This window comes from Panulirus ornatus, chromosome 56, assembly GCF_036320965.1.
Source record: "Panulirus ornatus isolate Po-2019 chromosome 56, ASM3632096v1, whole genome shotgun sequence".
In the NCBI taxonomy this organism is placed as follows: domain Eukaryota; kingdom Metazoa; phylum Arthropoda; class Malacostraca; order Decapoda; family Palinuridae; genus Panulirus; species Panulirus ornatus.
This window is the reverse complement of record NC_092279.1, coordinates 22,782,627-22,799,786: the sequence shown is the minus strand read 5'-3', so window position 1 is coordinate 22,799,786 and position 17,160 is coordinate 22,782,627. Positions and strand designations below refer to the sequence as shown.

Below are 17,160 nucleotides of genomic sequence, written 5' to 3'. Positions count from 1 at the left end.
CCAATGATTAAAAAATATCAAGCTACAATAAAAGATCCACCTCCTCGTGTACATACTAAGATATGAAGTCAAAAACACATAACTGATAAATCTAACAAAGCCACCAATTAATCAGAACTAATAATTTCTTCTAAAGCAGTCAAAAGCAGCACACCTTTCATTTTTTTCATGAATATCACAATGATCTACATTCTGTCTATGAGTGCATTTGAGCCAAAGCATTTAAAAAATCGTCATACCAGTCAAAGATGCACTGACCATATGAAGTATTTTTCAGTTTATCTAAATAGTTATGCTCCCTCAATCTAACCAAAACCTGGACAAAAAAAAGGAACAGGGTTTTGCATAGTAACAACAAGAATGGTCTGAAAGATGTAGGAGAGAGGGAAGTATGGCAAGTTATCCTATTTGTTGAAGAATGTGGATGTAACTCTTAGAAAATGGTGGGAAATATAGTCCCGCTAACTCCTAGTAGATGCTTTGCTGAACTTGTGAGTGACCATCCTCCATACATAGGCAAAAACATACTGATCTTAAAATCTCAGCCCCTTTTTCATTTCAAAAAGGGATATTAAATACATTTTTGGTAAATTTTTTGGTTTTTTTAAAATAAACATTGGGCTACAGACATAGTTATATCTATAAATTCAATATCAATTTCTTCCATACAATAGGATGAAACAATCATAGTTCAACTCAAATAACACTAAAAGCAAAATTACCTATCATTCTTGTAAAATTTCTTGGTTAAGCTGTGTCTACTACATTAGTAAGGCATAGAAATTGTAAGATTTGCACCCATCAAATATTAAAATCTCTGCCAACTTCAGTATAAATAAGACATCCAAGCAGGGATGATATGCTTTACATTAATGTTGGTAACCTACAATGTACTATACATCTGCAGCGAATGATGCATAGTTTCTCATTACCATTATAACTTTTGGTGAGGAAATTTATACAACTATCAAAGCCATTACAAAATGTTTCATGTAAAATTCATGCTCTCCATATTTTGATATGCTTAAATCTGCACACAGGACTTCCAACCCAACAACAGAAACACAAATTTTGCTTGATGAGTGAATAGTTAACAAATATCTAATTATTACACTGTAAATGCTTACCTAAAATGAGTGAGCGATACCAATTAAGTAAAACTTTACCTTCTGACCTTTATTGCATCAGACCCTCTGAAATGATACTGTGCCATCAATATTTCAATAGAACATAGTTAAGTATATGAAAAGTGCTGAACTAATGTCAATGTTGTTTGCATTAGTACTCTTATTTTCACCTGCAGTAATGCTAGGCTGGCTGCCTCGGACTGTGAGACTGACGGTTGATGCTTCGTTTTCTTACAAGATGAGGACACTCAGCATTGTCATCCTCCTGTGGCTTGCGATTTCTTCTAGTAGGTTGAGGAGGGTGTCGTGGGGGCGGAGGGGGTCAAATGACAACCGCCCCTGCCTCAGATCGACTCTCTGGGAGGGATGTGCAGTCCAACCAACGATTGGTATTAGGATCAAAATACTCCACATGAGCAATAGTTACCTGTAATAATGAATGAGTCAGAGCTTCAGATGTGAGGTATGCAGCAGCATTTGTGTGCACAGAGATACATGTTTTCAGGAAAATATCATTCTTATATATAATGAATGAAATATCTACTATATCAACAGTAACTCTACTCCTATTTACATGGTTTGGTTCAAGTGCATACAATACAAATATATTTGCACTGTATAAACATCTATTTCATGCCTCAGACTATGAAACTCCTTTCATTTCACCAAACTGGTCCATTAGCTTTCAAAATTTTTCTTTATTCTACTAACTCTCATATTCTTCAATTATCTCACCTCTTACCATCACGCTATACCATCTTCTCACCTACCTACAGAGGGCATCTATGCAAGGGACTTCAACATACACCATGTAAAAATGCTGAATTTCTCCTTCACTTATAAAGGAAACAAATTGGCCTACTCCTTCCATTTTCAGTGTTTTAGAACAAGTAATTTAACACTAAAAAAGTGAGATAATGAGTCCTACCACTTCTATTTTTACTGTTTTGAAACACCTAATCAGATATCCTATGCATATTCCCAACTGTCAACAATGATCATGCTACACACTCAATCTCCATTTTTCCTCTAAGCCTCTTCAATATTGTGAAACTGTGTTACACCCCCCCCCCCCTCCCCCTCTAATCACACTTTTAATGATATATCTTTTTTACAGCCCCTCCTCCCATTCCTGTTCCAAATGTCATCTGTAGCACTTTTGGAGGCCTTGATGGACAAGTTGCAAGATATCACACGATACTTGTATATGTGAAGAATGTTTAATGGAAGTCACTGCTACAGGTATGAAGATATTCCTCCCTCCTAAAAGGCTGTATCTGTTTCTCATCCAAGCTTTTAATCAATCCTCTCCTAAACCTACAAAAACCATGGACCAGGTATATGGAACAAGAAAATACCCCACTTCATGTAAGTCTTGTTCTGCCTTTGTTTCTGCTATTAATCATTAAAAATCTACTTTTCATGAGATCAGACACTCCTCTGCAGGGAAGCTGGCTTACCTTTCTCCATCTTTTTCTTATGTTAACTGAGACAGCACAGGAAACTGAAATGTTAGATCACACTTGTCCTTAACCAAGACTATTTTCTAAACTTTTACAAATCCATGTCTTCATCTTCAATCATCCTGATATTGATACAGTTATCTTTCCCACAGATAAAACTGCACCCTTAAAATTTTTCCTTTCCTCTCCTTTTGATGATTCTACCAAGCATTTACTCCAGATTTACCTCCTTATCACCAAAGATCCTTCCTGCACTCTCTTCTCACAAGAGCACTCCATCTTTAGAGACAAGTACATCATGAAGTACAGATACTATCCATCCCTGCATCTTCATCTTTTAACAACAGTTCCCATGACAAATAAAGGTGCCTAGTCCAGACAAACTTGCAATAGTTACAGGTCTATCTTTCTCACCCATATTTGAAGGATCCCATGCTTCCTCTACTGACTAGTCACATGTACAGATGTCACCCCAACACTAACTAGAATACAAAAATAATCAAATACACAAGCATATATATGCAGTCTTACCTGTGCTCTGTAAAAGTCATTGACTTCACTTGTCTGGTCCCCACCAATGACATATAATAGAGAATTGGTTGCAGCAACTGCTGGGCTCGCTCGCCCAACGGACATGGGTGGACACTCAAACCATTTGTTCTGTTGAGAAGCATACTTGGTAACATAAAACGACTATCAGATATTATCATTAAGACCATAAACCTTCCAGTCTTCATTGTAACAAATACACAAGCAATTAGTCAGACACGGAAATTCATAATCCCTACAGTTATATTAGAAAAAAATTTATCGAAAGGGTTTGTTTAAAATGCATTCCTAAATTATCCAAAAGCAAAAGTCATACACTCATGAAAAAACTACAAATTTTGTCATGCAACACATCCAAAGATGAACATGGTCTAATCCTGGAATCTGCCAACAGGCTGAAGTGAAGGAATGGAAAGATAAAGGTGAATTTTTTTTTTTTTTTTTTGCCGCTGTCTCCCGCGTTTGCGAGGTAGCGCAAGGAAACAGACGAAAGAAATGGCCCAACCCACCCCCATACACATGTATATACATACATCCACACACGCAAATATACATACCTACACAGCTTTCCATGGTTTACCCCAGACGCTTCACATGCCCTGATTCAATCCACTGACAGCACGTCAACCCCGGTATACCACATCGATCCAATTCACTCTATTCCTTGCCCTCCTTTCAACCTCCTGCATGTTCAGGCCCTGATCACACAAAATCTTTTTCACTCCATCTTTCCACCTCCAATTTGGTCTCCCACTTCTCATTCCCTCCACCTCCGACACATATATCCTCTTGGTCAATCTTTCCTCACTCATTCTCTCCATGTGCCCAAACCATTTCAAAACACCCTCTTCTGCTCTCTCAACCACGCTCTTTTTATTTCCACACATCTCTCTTACCCTTACGTTACTTACTCGATCAAACCACCTCACACCACACATTGTCCTCAAACATCTAATTTCCAGCACATCCATCCTCCTGCGCACAACTCTATCCATAGCCCACGCCTCGCAACCATACAACATTGTTGGAACCACTATTCCTTCAAACATACCCATTTTTGCTTTCTGAGATAATGTTCTCGACTTCCACACATTCTTCAAGGCTCCCAGGATTTTCGCCCCCTCCCCCACCCTATGATCCACTTCCACTTCCATGGTTCCATCCGCTGCCAGATCCACTCCCGGATATCTAAAACACTTTACTTCCTCCAGTTTTTCTCCATTCAAAGTTACCTCCCAATTGACTTGACCCTCAACCCTACTGTACCTAATAACCTTGCTCTTATTCACATTTACTCTTAACTTTCACTCTAACCTATCTACATTCAAGAGCAAATTTACTCTGAATATTTAAAAAAAAAAAAGTTCCTCTTATGTATTACTCTCTTGTTATCACTCACCGACTCACTGAAAGTCACTATCCTATCTCTTCTTTCAGCAACCATACAACAACTTGATTTTTCCTACGATATCAGGTGAATTTTGTTTTTCCCAACTAATTCTCTAATAGCTACTATATCTTAGAATTCATGCTTTCATTTCATCAACTATATGTTTTTCATTTCCAAATCCCTATAATGATTCCTCAATCAATCACCAGTCTTAATTCATTGCTTACATTGGCTTCTCCTGTTAACATAAAAACCACTGTGCAGTTATCATTAGAGAGGACCATTACTGTGACTGTATGCACAGCACTAGTGACTTAAATTTCATTTTTCATACACACCAGCCTTAACATGACACCTTTCAACTATCATACCACCAGTTCTGTTAAAGATCAGTAACATTTTCAAACACAGTTAGCAGTTTCTCAAACCATATTTTCTTCAAAGCTAATTTTTGGGAAATCACTGGATTAGAGGACATAACAATGTTCAAAAGACTGTATTTGTACAAGAAAAATTCACACCTGCTCAAAAGAGTATCTTTCCACTGATGTGAGAACGTTATGTCTATTGGTCCCGCCTACCACATACAAGAAACCATCCAGAATAGCCACACCCATTTGACTGCGAGGGGTTAACATTGGTGACAGGTTCTGCCATTCTCCAGTCACAGGATTGTAGCAGAGAAGGTCATGAAGGTGGCGCTGGCTGTGTGTACAACCACCTACAATGTATATGAGACCCTGATGTTCTACTACACCCATGCTGTAAAAAAAAAAGTCATCCGGTAAATAAATTAACCAATGAAGTCAGTTAATCTATAGTGATGTGTATCTTCAGAAAGAAACAAATGCAAATACTCCAGGAACTCTTTCTATTAAAGAGTTCTTGTGTTACCCAGGACCTATTTATAGGTGTTACTGGACTCTTCCTCCTTGGGGTTACAGTATACATGTAAAAAGTCACTTTTGCCAAGGCTGTACATCTGTATTTGACAAAAGAAAGTACAGTCTCATCAAAGATCATCCAGCTTCAGAGAAGTCCACCCTATTCATGTTACTGAACGTTGAGTAGCTATGGAAATCCTGGAGCCCCTGGATAGGGGAGTGTCCTGGGGTTACAGCAAGAACAGGTTGGACACCTTTAAAGTATGTTCTTCGGCAAGACTGTTGTTCTCTTTTTCATCACCTGATGCTGATTCTGTCTCACCAAAGGTGACCCTTCACTCACAGTGTAACCATGGTGTGTGTGTGTGTGTGTGTGTGTGAGATCCTCTCTCACTAAATAACAACTGTTTTTTAATTCATTATTTAGGCTAGTACTTGTGATAATAATAACAAGAGTCATACTTTGTTAAGGAAAGATGATTCAGGTTGGAATTAGAAATTTAGGAAACTTACAAAAAACTCACCTGAATCTGGCTTCCGGCATACTGGATTCTAATCTCCATTCATCTGCAATAGGGTCATATCTTTCAATGGATCCACCAATGTCTTCCCCAACCCAGCCCCCAAAGGCATAGAGGAAACCTTCATGAGCACAAAGTCCAAATTCACAACGTGGAATTACCATGGAGGAAATACTCGTCCATATATCTTCCTGTGGGTCATAAACTTCACCATTTGCTAGGATCTGAGATTCTTGTTCCCCTCCAACAACATATATTTTCCCATTTAAGACAGCTATACCTGGTAGAATTCTTCCAATCTCCATTGGGCAAACTTTCTGCCATTCCTTCCTAAATGTATCAAAGCACTCAACACTTTCAAATGTACACTCTGATCTGGTCCAGGAACTTATCAATTCCCTCTTGGAACCACCAATGACATAAATTTTCTTTCTGGCACATATTCTTGGCTGGACATACAGAGGCACCAAACTTCCTCTCTTGCTCAACAGGTCTTTCTGTATGCTCCTGAGGGCAACCTTTAAACTGATATCACAGCACTCACTGATTGATTTCTCAAGCAGTTTACTAGGAATCAAAGGCAGTCTCACTTGGTTTAGAATTTCAAAAACATATCGACGCCTTGTTGTTATGTCTTGCCCAATCCATCGAATAGCAGCATTGAATACCTTTAAAAAAACATTTACACCATCATTAACATGGCATTTTTAATAATCAAACACAAAAATGTCTAATAGCTTGTTCCTCTTTTTTTTCACTGTACTAAACAAGCAGCCCAAACTACAGTAATCTTATTCCAGATTGTGATGTATTAGTTGCTGGTCAACAGTCCACTTCAGTTGCAAACTAGAAATCATTATCAATCTACAAAACTAACTGCCACTAAGCTAAAATGGTTACTGTGGGAATTTCAATAACTGTATCTTTCATAAATGTAAATGTTTCTAGCAGCAAATTTCAGGGAAAACAGCTGCGACAAATACAGTTTACTACTTAATCTTTTTATATATTCTGCATATAGAACATAAATTGCACAAAATATTATCCATGGAAAGCTATGAAAGGTCCACATCATTACCCTAAAACAGATTAAGTGATTAACCATGGGGTGGTTGATAGACTAAAAAACAGTGCTGCAATGATGAGACTAGATGCAATAGTTTGAATTTTCCATGAGAACACCTGTACAATCCTGATTTTACTGGTTCTTGAAAAAAAAAAGCTTCAATTTGGAACGTTGTCAGGACTAAATTTTCATACATGTATCTCATTTCATTCATACATATATTTTGCACTGGGACACTACAGTGATGAGAGGATAGACACAATGTTTTGATTTTTCCATAGGTACACCAATACACAGTTCTGGAAAGAAACCACTTCAATTTGTACCGTTGTCAGGTCCAAATTTTTATGTATATCTATTATTTTATCCATACAAATATTTTGAACTGGGACACTTAAAAGACACACATAAAGCCAAATGATCCTGTTAAAGTCGGTAAGAATTTACTTCTGCATTCCTCATTAGAAATTACCATAACAAATAATAGGCATCTGCAGTTCTTTCTCGGAGAAGGAATTTGCTTGTCTTCAAGACTTATAACCTCCTATGAAGATACTATGCATGAGTCATGCATATGCCAAATGATATTTATGCTACACCAGCCATACATCTGAATCTAGAATAATGAAATAAAAAAACCATATTATTGCAGTCTGATTTAATATTACAATCCAAATGCAGAGCTCATTTAATGATGACACAACTCAAGACATGACAAAAATCATAAGCCAAAGAAAAGGATAAATGTCATGGCTGTTTCTGCAGCTTTCAAGAATTTTCTAAAGGAAAAAAGGACATCATTACTTGACTCAGGCTCTGATTAGAGAGCATTCAAGATGTGAACTCATTCCTGTGTGGTAGAACAATTTCATGACTAATCAATTCATTCTTAAAGGCTGAAATTGTCATGACTATGGAAAAATGCTGTAAGAGGAAGGTTGCTACTTTGTTGGGAGAGTTGGGCTTTTCATGCAATGTTCCAGTTGCCTGAATGTGACTGGAATGCTCAGCATGTGCACTTTAAACATTAAGTGCAAAAAATTGACAATGTTTAAGATATCTCAAGTAGCAGTTCTGTTACCTGAAACTCAGAATCAATGCGGAGGTACTCAGACTGGAGAAGAGTGATCAAGACATCACGAGGGGTTTCAAGGAACTCCTCTTCCATGACTACTTCGGAGAAGTTGGAGTAGATAAAGTCCCGAGAAGCGTCAAGTAATTTCACTAAATTATGGGCCTCAGCAAATCTGTTGTAACAGTGAAAAGCTTAATAGTAAATTGGCTTTGATAATTGAATCATAATACTACATACACTGCTATACAGCTAAAAACTACACTAAACAGAAAAAATATATAGAGATTAATCTATTTACGGATTGGGTGGTTAGGTAGGTAAATGCAAGAGTTTTGGAAAGAGGGGTGAGTATGCAGACTGTTGGGGATGACTGGGCCTGGGAAGTGAGTCAGTTGTCATTTGCCGATGATACAGCACTGATGGTTGATTCACGTAAGAAACTGTAGAAGTTGGTGACTGAGTTTGGAAAAGTGTATGAAAGGAGAAAACTGAGAGTAAATGTGAATAAGAGCAAGGTAATTATTACATTCAGTAGGGTTGAGGGACAAATTAATTGGGATGTAAGTCTGAATGGAGAAAAATTGGAGGAAGTGAAGCATTTTAGATATCTGGGAGTGGACTTAGCAGCGGATGGAACCATGGAAGCAGAGGTGAGTCAAAGGGTGGGGGAGGGGGTGCAGGTTCTGGGAGCAATGAAAAATGTGTGGAAAAAGAGATGGGTATGTTTGAAGGAATAGTAGTTCCAACAATGTTATATGGTTGTGAGGCATGGGCTATAGATAGGGTTGTATGGAGGAGGGTGGATGTGTTGGAAATGAAAAGTCTGAGGACAATATGCAGTGTGAGGTGGTTTGATCAAGTAAGTAATGAAAGGGTAAGAAAAATGTGTGGAAATAAAAAGTGTGGTTGAGAGAGCAGAATAGGGTGTGTTGGTTTGGACATATGTGAGGATAGCCTGACAAAAAGGATATATGTGTCAGAGGTGGAGAGAACAAGGAGAAGCGGGAGACCAAATTGGAGGTGGAAGGATGGAGTGAAAAAGATTTTGAGCAATTGGGGCCTGCCTGAACATATAAAAAACTACAGATAAAAGGCCATCAGGCCACCATACCTGTAAATTCCTATGGCATTGGATGGGTGAAGTTCCTTCTGCAGAAAATTTGTGCCAACATGTACAACATGGTGGATCTCCAACATGTCTGCAGCAACCATTAACTCTTGTGCATTTTCCACTGTAACCTCAATGTCGCCTACAAAATGGGAGACTGATGTAAGACTTCAGCTTATCAAATGTTTAAAAGGAGTACCTCTCAATCTACTTATATTTACTTATATGGAAATCCTCCCCTCTCATTTTTTTTTTTTTAATTTTCCAAAAGAAGGAACAGAGAAGGGGGCCAGGTGAGGATATTCCCTCAAAGGCCCTCTCCTCTGTTTTTAGCGCTACCTTGCTAACGTGGGAAATGGCGAATAGTATGAAAGAAAGAAAGATATATATATATATATATATATATATATATATATATATATATATATATATATATATATATATATATATATATATATATATTGAAATTTTTTCAATTTTCCAAAAGAAGGAACAGAGAATTGGGCCAGGTGAGGGTATTCCCTCAAAGGCCCAGTCCTCTGTTCTTAACGCTACCTCGCTAATGTGGGAAATGGCGAATAGTTTGAAAGAAAAAATATATATATATATATATATATGTCTTGTGTCAAAGACCAAAGAGCACTGCTCAAAATCATATGCTAAAGAATACTTTATGTTAGCTTGGGGGAAGCTTATGCCATATGTATGGAAGTATGGGAGGTTTTTCATAGCATGTAGAAGATATAGAAAGAAGCAAAGGAAACCAGATACATGTAAAAACAAAAATCTGCAGTACCTCACTTGGTTTGAGAATGTGTGCCAACTACCATGGCCACCAAAATGAACCAATTTATAGCTATTCAGATAATTTTGACTAAAAAAGAGACAAATAAGATTTAAGAGGATAGCTGTTAGACTATTAGCAGGTACAGTGGCTGAAATGTATGGTGAATATTTACCATAAGAAACCCTTCGTACTGCAGAAAATGGCTAGTCTATGCAAGTACTTGTAGACTCTTTTTAATCTCAGAATTACATGGGTGTTGTCTCTTTAAATCGCATTCTCTTTAGTAAACTCCATCCAACCCTTATCAAATTCTATGACTGAATCATTTTCAGATATGTTAGGATTCTTATTTTATTTTTTATTTTTTTGAGTGTTTTTTTGTAGTGAAATTGATGCTGCAATTTGTTTGAGGTTTCTTACTGTTGTTTTTATAAACGTTTACTCCAAGCAGTGATTAGGGATATTTTTAGTGTGTAGTTGTGTTGGGGATAGGGGAGAAAGAATACTTCCCACGTATTCCCTGCGTGTCGTAGAAGGCGACTAAAAGGGGAGGGAGCGGGGGGCTGGAAATCCTCCCCTCTCACTTTTTTTCTTTTTTTTTTAATTTTCCAAAAGAGAAGGGGAACAGAGAAGGGGCCCAGGTGAGGATATTCCCTCAAGGGCCCAGTCCTCTGTTCTCAACGCTACCTCGCTAATGCGGGAAATGGCGAATAGTATGAAAGAAAAGAAAAATATATATATATATATATATATATATATATATATATATATATCCTCAAATAGGGTTCAATGTGCTTTAGCAAACAAACCTTTCCATAACAGATCATCATGTAAGGGAAACAGTTTTTCGTTTCCATCTTCCTAAGCACATGTTATTCAAAATGATATCTACAGCATATAATTGACCAAAGCAGAGTATTCACTTCTAGTTTGGTCCCTCAATTACAGAGAACTATTGAAGTACAGGAGGACCAATGGCAGACTAATTAGAATCTAGCTGAAGTGAGCTAAGGTAAAGAGAGTTGATAGCGCCACTGAATTACCCATCCTTCTTGAAACGGAGATGAAATAGAAGTGATGCGATCCAGCAAATGATGCTGACAGTGATCAGTTCTTTGAAACAGGCAGTAATATATCAATCTGACAGAACAAGAGACAAACCAAGGAACTAGTTAGAAAAAATCTGAAAAAAATACATCTGAAAAATCAGAGATGGAAGATTTAAATAATCTATATAGGATTAGTGAATTTAGACACAACCAAAAGTTAAAGTTGAGATACCACACAATCCTGCATAAGGTATGAGGCCCTAAAAGTGTGAAATTCTTTCCCTATTGTGCACAAAAAGTAACCACATACACACACACACACACACGTGTTTGTAAGGATATATATATATATATATATATATATATATATATATATATATATATATATATATATATATATACATATATATATATAGCCATTTTCTTTCGTCTGTTTCCTTGTGCTACCTCGCAAACGCGGGAGACAGCGGCAAAAAAAATATATATATAGTTCTGGGGGTTCTTTAACACTATACTATGTGTTTGCATGTAAAGAATTTTATTTACCCGTGTAAATGAAGTTTATAAGCTGAGCTAGGACATTGGGGCTTATGGACTTTATTTCTATTGAAGTTTGTGTTTCTTCAGCTAGCCCACCAGTAAACATAGCCTGAAAGTATGCACTTCCAGCTGACAACACTGCACGGTGAGCCTGAAATAAATGCATAAAATTTATCAATATATACACACTGTTCAAAAAATCAATACACATATATCACGATCACGTGAAATGGCATCTTATATAACATAGATTATGATGTACTGCTTTTGTATATCCATGTAAATCTACTCTTCTCCACAAAGTATCTCACCTTCACAACAAATTCTCCAGCGGATATTACAACATCACAAAAATGTTGTGAGTGCCATAGTGCACAAAGGTTCTGCAGTAGTTTGTTGGCATAAGATTTGCAAGCATAACGATGAGTGTCACTGATTAGAGAGGATGGGGCACCCTGGGTGGGGGGTAAAAGCCCCACACATGCCGCCATCCTCATGCACCCTTTTAACCCTGGTGAAATGGAGAAACACTTGTGAGCAAGAAAATTAAATGTCTAACACATTAACAGTTTAAGTATGGTATTAGGGGGATCAATCATGAATTAAATCTTTAATTGCCATCCATACATGATGTATTCACCCTTATTACAGCTCAGATCATCAACAATTCACATTATTCATTTGCTAAAGTATTTCTTTCATACTGAATGTCATGTCACAGACAAAACATGCCCTAATCATGGCCATCGTGGAGCAAAATTGTGGGAAAAAATGAAAAAATTAATAAGAGCTCCTTACATTTTTGTAAATCTGACTTTTAAAGAAAAAAAAAGGTTATAAGAAGAGAGGAAAGTGAAAGAAGGAAGAGACTTCCACAGGTTCACTGTTCAAGGGAAGAACGAGATATCATAACTGCCGATCCTCCTGTGGCTAGTTTTCATACAGAAACTAATGAACAGGGAGGAGTAACAAGAAGAAAGTTATGGGTCTGAGCTTTGGTGGCAGGGACAAATGCAAACAGCTCATGAAAGTATGGCCAAAATGATACCTATAGAATAAGGTAATGCCCTGCAGGGGAGCCTTATTCAGGTACATATAAAATACATAATTCTATCAAATTGAAGCCTCTTCTAGGCAATATCTTTGCATCAGTCAGCAAAATCACAGTGGACAAAGAAAGAGGTGGCTGGATAGAAGTTATGGCCAGAGAATTAATGAAATATAGGCCTTTTTAATTCTACTCTGGCTTTAATGAAATGCACCACTGGAAATATCTAGTACTAACCCAAATAATGATAAATAATAACATATATTCTTTGCATGATTGCAAAAATCACTGTTTATCAACCCTTTAACTTTGCATACTCTTGGAAAGTACCCTCCCCAGGTGCAAGAGAAAAAATCTAAGAATTATTTTTCTTCCAGAATATGTTTACATCATAAATCAAAGAAGAAAATAGCATTATATTTTCTTTTCTATCATGGTATGGTGGTGAGTGGTTGGGGAAGGCTTGGGGTAGTGGCATGGAAGCTTCTTATCTATGTAAGTATACAATACAGTACTATACTAACAACTGGCTCTTTCTTTTGCTCTCACACAGAAGGCTCCAGTTATAAACTAAGATCCTCATTATACAGACCTTAAATGAAACATGAAAAAGGGCTAAAGAAATAGAGAGGCAAGGTAAGCAAACTAAAAATATAATTCTTTAAGGTCATGGAAAAACTCTTTGAAAAACAGGTAGGTTAGAGGAGTGAGAAAAACAGGCAAAAATGGAGAGTTCCAAACTCTTGTAGAGTAGGAAAAGAAACAATTATCATGATGGACAAATCTTGAATGGTCACACAGCAATTATATGATGCAATGGCTCGATGAGTATTCTGTGGTCTAGCTAATGGCAAAGTCATAAAAGAAGCCCCTTCCCAGGATGAAAAACTGAAGTACAGTAAAGCATAGAGAGACAAAGGGGACAGTGTAGCATTGTGAAATTGGATTAACTTTTCACAGACTGCCAAAATAAGGCATAGATTAGGAAGGAATGCAACTTAATGGACTCATAATTAGGAAAAGTGATTTAGACTGGGAGAGAACAATCTGGAACATGATTTCTTATCTTACAAATGATAAATAAATGAGGTGAGAACAGTTATATTAATCACTGATAATGTGGGGAAAATGCAAACTATAAAAACTTCATGTAAGTTACCTATGGGGAATGATATTTACCTTAATTTTCAATATAATACCAGATATATACAAACAACACTATCCTTATCTTTCTTTTGTCATACTGGTTGCATGCAGTGTAATGAAAAAAAAAGAAAACATACTATATAAAGATATCTTGTAAATGAATGGGAACAACACCATAAGAGTCATGCACATTTCAAATAAATAAAATTTAGGTAAAATTAGACTGCTAGGGGTTTAATAAGTTCTGTTGATTTCTTGATGTATTTCACTTACTTTCACCACAAATTTTCCATCATCACAGCCAACCATACTGTCAAAGAATGAAAAGCCAAATTCCAAGGCATGCTGACACAGGTTAGTATGTATAGGGTGTCCAATGACACGAGTTTCTTCCCAATCCATAAGCTATTTCTGTGGTGCTCCTGAACAAAACTTTTCCCATTTCATAACCAGGATGGCAATGCCTACCTTCCATCCACACACATTAAGATTATCAGAAATCAATACATTTACCTTTGGGGTCTTAAATCTTCGTTTATACCTGGCCTTTTTCCTGAGAGAAAGTTGTTACATTCATCGATTTGTTCACACCTGTGACGGAAATGCTCATATCGCAATCTTTTTTGTTCAGTGCCAATATCACAGGCGAGGACACTCTAAGCTTAGATAAGGTGGTGAGTCAAGGAAGTGAATTTTTGTCCACGTAAGGAACCCAATCTTGCCTACACTGCATAATATCAAAAAAAATGTAGTAAGAACGTACTTCAGAGTAATTTCCTTTATGTATTTACATAATCTAACGAAAACATGTCATAAGGACTACAAAAGTATGAGACAGATCAAACGGATCCTCAAGTTTAACCCAAATTCACCCACATCCTGACGTAAAACCCTGACCTTGCCTCTCCCTCTCGACTATTAACAAACCCACCATTTTCACAATCTTATCATCAATTTACGAGAAAACTATGTCTATATCTGTACTTACGCTCCACCTGAATGTTTATGTCTTTATCCTGAAACCGCAAAATGACGAACTTTTTTTTTTTTTTAATCCACAGTTTAGCCTCAAGATGTCGTCTGCCCCCAAACAGACAGCAGACGATTTTGATGGCAGGAAAGCCTACCATCTATCACAAAATATGTAACATTATTTCCACATTTTTTGTATACAAATATGCCACTACGTATGTATTTTACATAGTAATATTAAGCAAATGATTGACCCAAAATATTACATAAGACTTTACTGTCAGTGAAAACTAGGAAATTAAATCGTAACACATTCAAAAGATGTTTATCTACAGCACAACATTAAAATGGCATCCTGTCTTATTCCATGTAATGTATATTTACGAGCTTTAGCAGTATTTTGTACGCACTATGTATGCAGTCCATAGGAGATTTTGTATATTATGGACATACAGTCACATAATCTACTCATTGATATGTCTTAGAACCTATAAGGAAAAATTATGTCAATGAAAACTCACTTAAAACATTAGTGTAAAACCTATATGCATTGATTTATATATTTTAATGTCCCTTACTTCATATGCCGTGACGATTTCGTATGTATATATATCATTGATATATTCCTGTCGATCTGTGACGAAAATAGCAGTCATCAAAAGATAACGATATTGCAGATATGAGAATGATGATAAAAAAATTAAAAAGGCACAAGCTTTGTAAACATACAATAACTATTATCACGATAGACTCTTTAGCAAATATATATTGGGATGTCATAAAATTGTTATAGTTGTAACCTGTTCTTCACTCAAGTCTCTTCGAAAGTCATAGATATCATAATGTACTATAAAATAGATGTAATCACCCTTCTAGAATGGAAAACTAAAGTTGAATTCATTGAAAGATAAATTTGATGTACATATTAACTTAGCTAAGAAAGGCAGCTTTTGTGTCTTCAAAAACAGCATAACAACCAACATTTGGCCCTAATTTCATCAAAGATTGATTAAAAGATGTTGATAAAGGCACTGGTCTAACATGGCAATGTGGATGGTATATCAAGGTTGAAAGTGTCTATCAATATCCATGCTTTATTATTATTATTATTATCATTATTATTATTATTATTATTGTTGTTGTTGTTGTTGTTATTATCATTAATATTATTATCATTATTGTTATCATTATCAACGATATTATCATTATTATTATTATTATTATCATCATTATTATCATTATCATTATTATCATTATTATTATTATTATTATTATTATTATTATTATTATTATCATTATTATTATTATCATTCCTTGCGAGAGCGGAAAAAGCATACTTGCCACGTATCTGCTGTGTACCATGGCAGACGATTAACGTGATTAAGGAAGGTGGAAACCCTTCTCTCCTGTATTATCACTTTACACAAGAGAACAAAAGAAGAAAATCGAGACTTTTTCATCGACGGCTTAGTTCCTGAAGTTATCTTCTCTCTACATCGGGAAGAAAGAATATTCCCACAAGAAAAAAGGGAGAGTATAAACAGGGCAACCAATTTCTCTGCATTTATATACTTTCTCAAAATAATGCATTCTGTACCTACTGTTTCTACACTGAGTCTGTCATATTCTTCCACTGTTTTATTAATTCATTACTTCGTCTTTTGGCTAGATCAGTTTTCTTTTGCGCCTTCTGTTTGATGTTTATTTCTAAAAGAACTATAGCACAACATTTTCGAGTGTATGATTGAACTTAAAAGTTGTAACAACATCTCTTGTCTGTGTGTCTATGAACTTTTATGTCTATGTAAGTATGGGTGGGATTTACCTCTTATGTGCAATATGAGGAGGAGGGTTTAAGCTTGTGAGAGGGGGGCCTTAATGTCTTTAAAACTCTTTTGTATCATTTAAGCTTTTAAGCTTTACCCTTTCTACATTACGAATAGAGGCCTCCTAGTACGGAACGATATAAGGCAGCCTTCAGAAAGCAGAATTGCTATCCCAAACACCTTAGATTTTCACTTCTTTTCCGATTTAGGAAGGGGGAGCTTAAAGGGTGGAGGAGCCCTTACAAGGGACTCAGTTCAGGGCCCCCCCAAAAAAGGCCAGGGCCGCCCCTCACATAATTTGTTCTGTAATGTCCATAACTTTGTTTCTTTAGACAAACTTGTGAATATATTTGTATTTTGTTTTTCAATAAGCTTTCTGCTGCGCCACCTCGTCGACCTGGCAATTGCTAGTACTGACGACCGCGTCATCATTGACCTCCACAGATTTATTATTCATCATTTATCATGTCTTCCCCGCTCGGGGTCGCTCCGTATTCCTTCCTTCATGAGCGGTCCCCCCCCCCCCCCCCGGACTGCTGGCCTCTGCCTGCAGATTAAGGTCTTCGTCACCTCCTCCAGGTTGGCCGATCGAACGTTTCTTTCGTGGGC

At 36.7% G+C, this 17,160-nt stretch overlaps 1 protein-coding gene across 1 annotated transcript; it reads right to left on the bottom strand.

The window, feature by feature from the left end:
• Positions 1 to 580: 580 nt before the first annotated feature.
• Positions 581 to 14,898, bottom strand: LOC139766014 (actin-binding protein IPP). Its single transcript, XM_071694101.1, has 9 exons — positions 14,742 to 14,898; positions 11,871 to 12,070; positions 11,566 to 11,710; positions 9,187 to 9,325; positions 8,082 to 8,247; positions 5,938 to 6,602; positions 5,051 to 5,291; positions 3,122 to 3,250; positions 581 to 1,554 (listed from the first exon to the last, which is right to left on the bottom strand). The coding sequence occupies exons 1-9, from the start codon at positions 14,881 to 14,883 to the stop codon at positions 1,450 to 1,452; spliced, it is 1,932 nt and encodes a 643-aa protein (XP_071550202.1). The 5' UTR covers positions 14,884 to 14,898; the 3' UTR covers positions 581 to 1,449.
• Positions 14,899 to 17,160: the final 2,262 nt, after the last annotated feature.

Coding starts and splice junctions, on each gene's coding strand:
- LOC139766014 (XM_071694101.1), bottom strand. CDS start 14,883: ATGGTAGGCTTTCCTGCCATCAAAATCGTCTGCTGTCTGTTTGGGGGC. Junction 12,071..14,741: donor CATAAACATTCAGGTGGAGC/GTAAGTACAGAT, acceptor CCATTTCACCAG/GGTTAAAAGGGTGCATGAGG. Junction 11,711..11,870: donor CTGGAGAATTTGTTGTGAAG/GTGAGATACTTT, acceptor CATTTATTTCAG/GCTCACCGTGCAGTGTTGTC.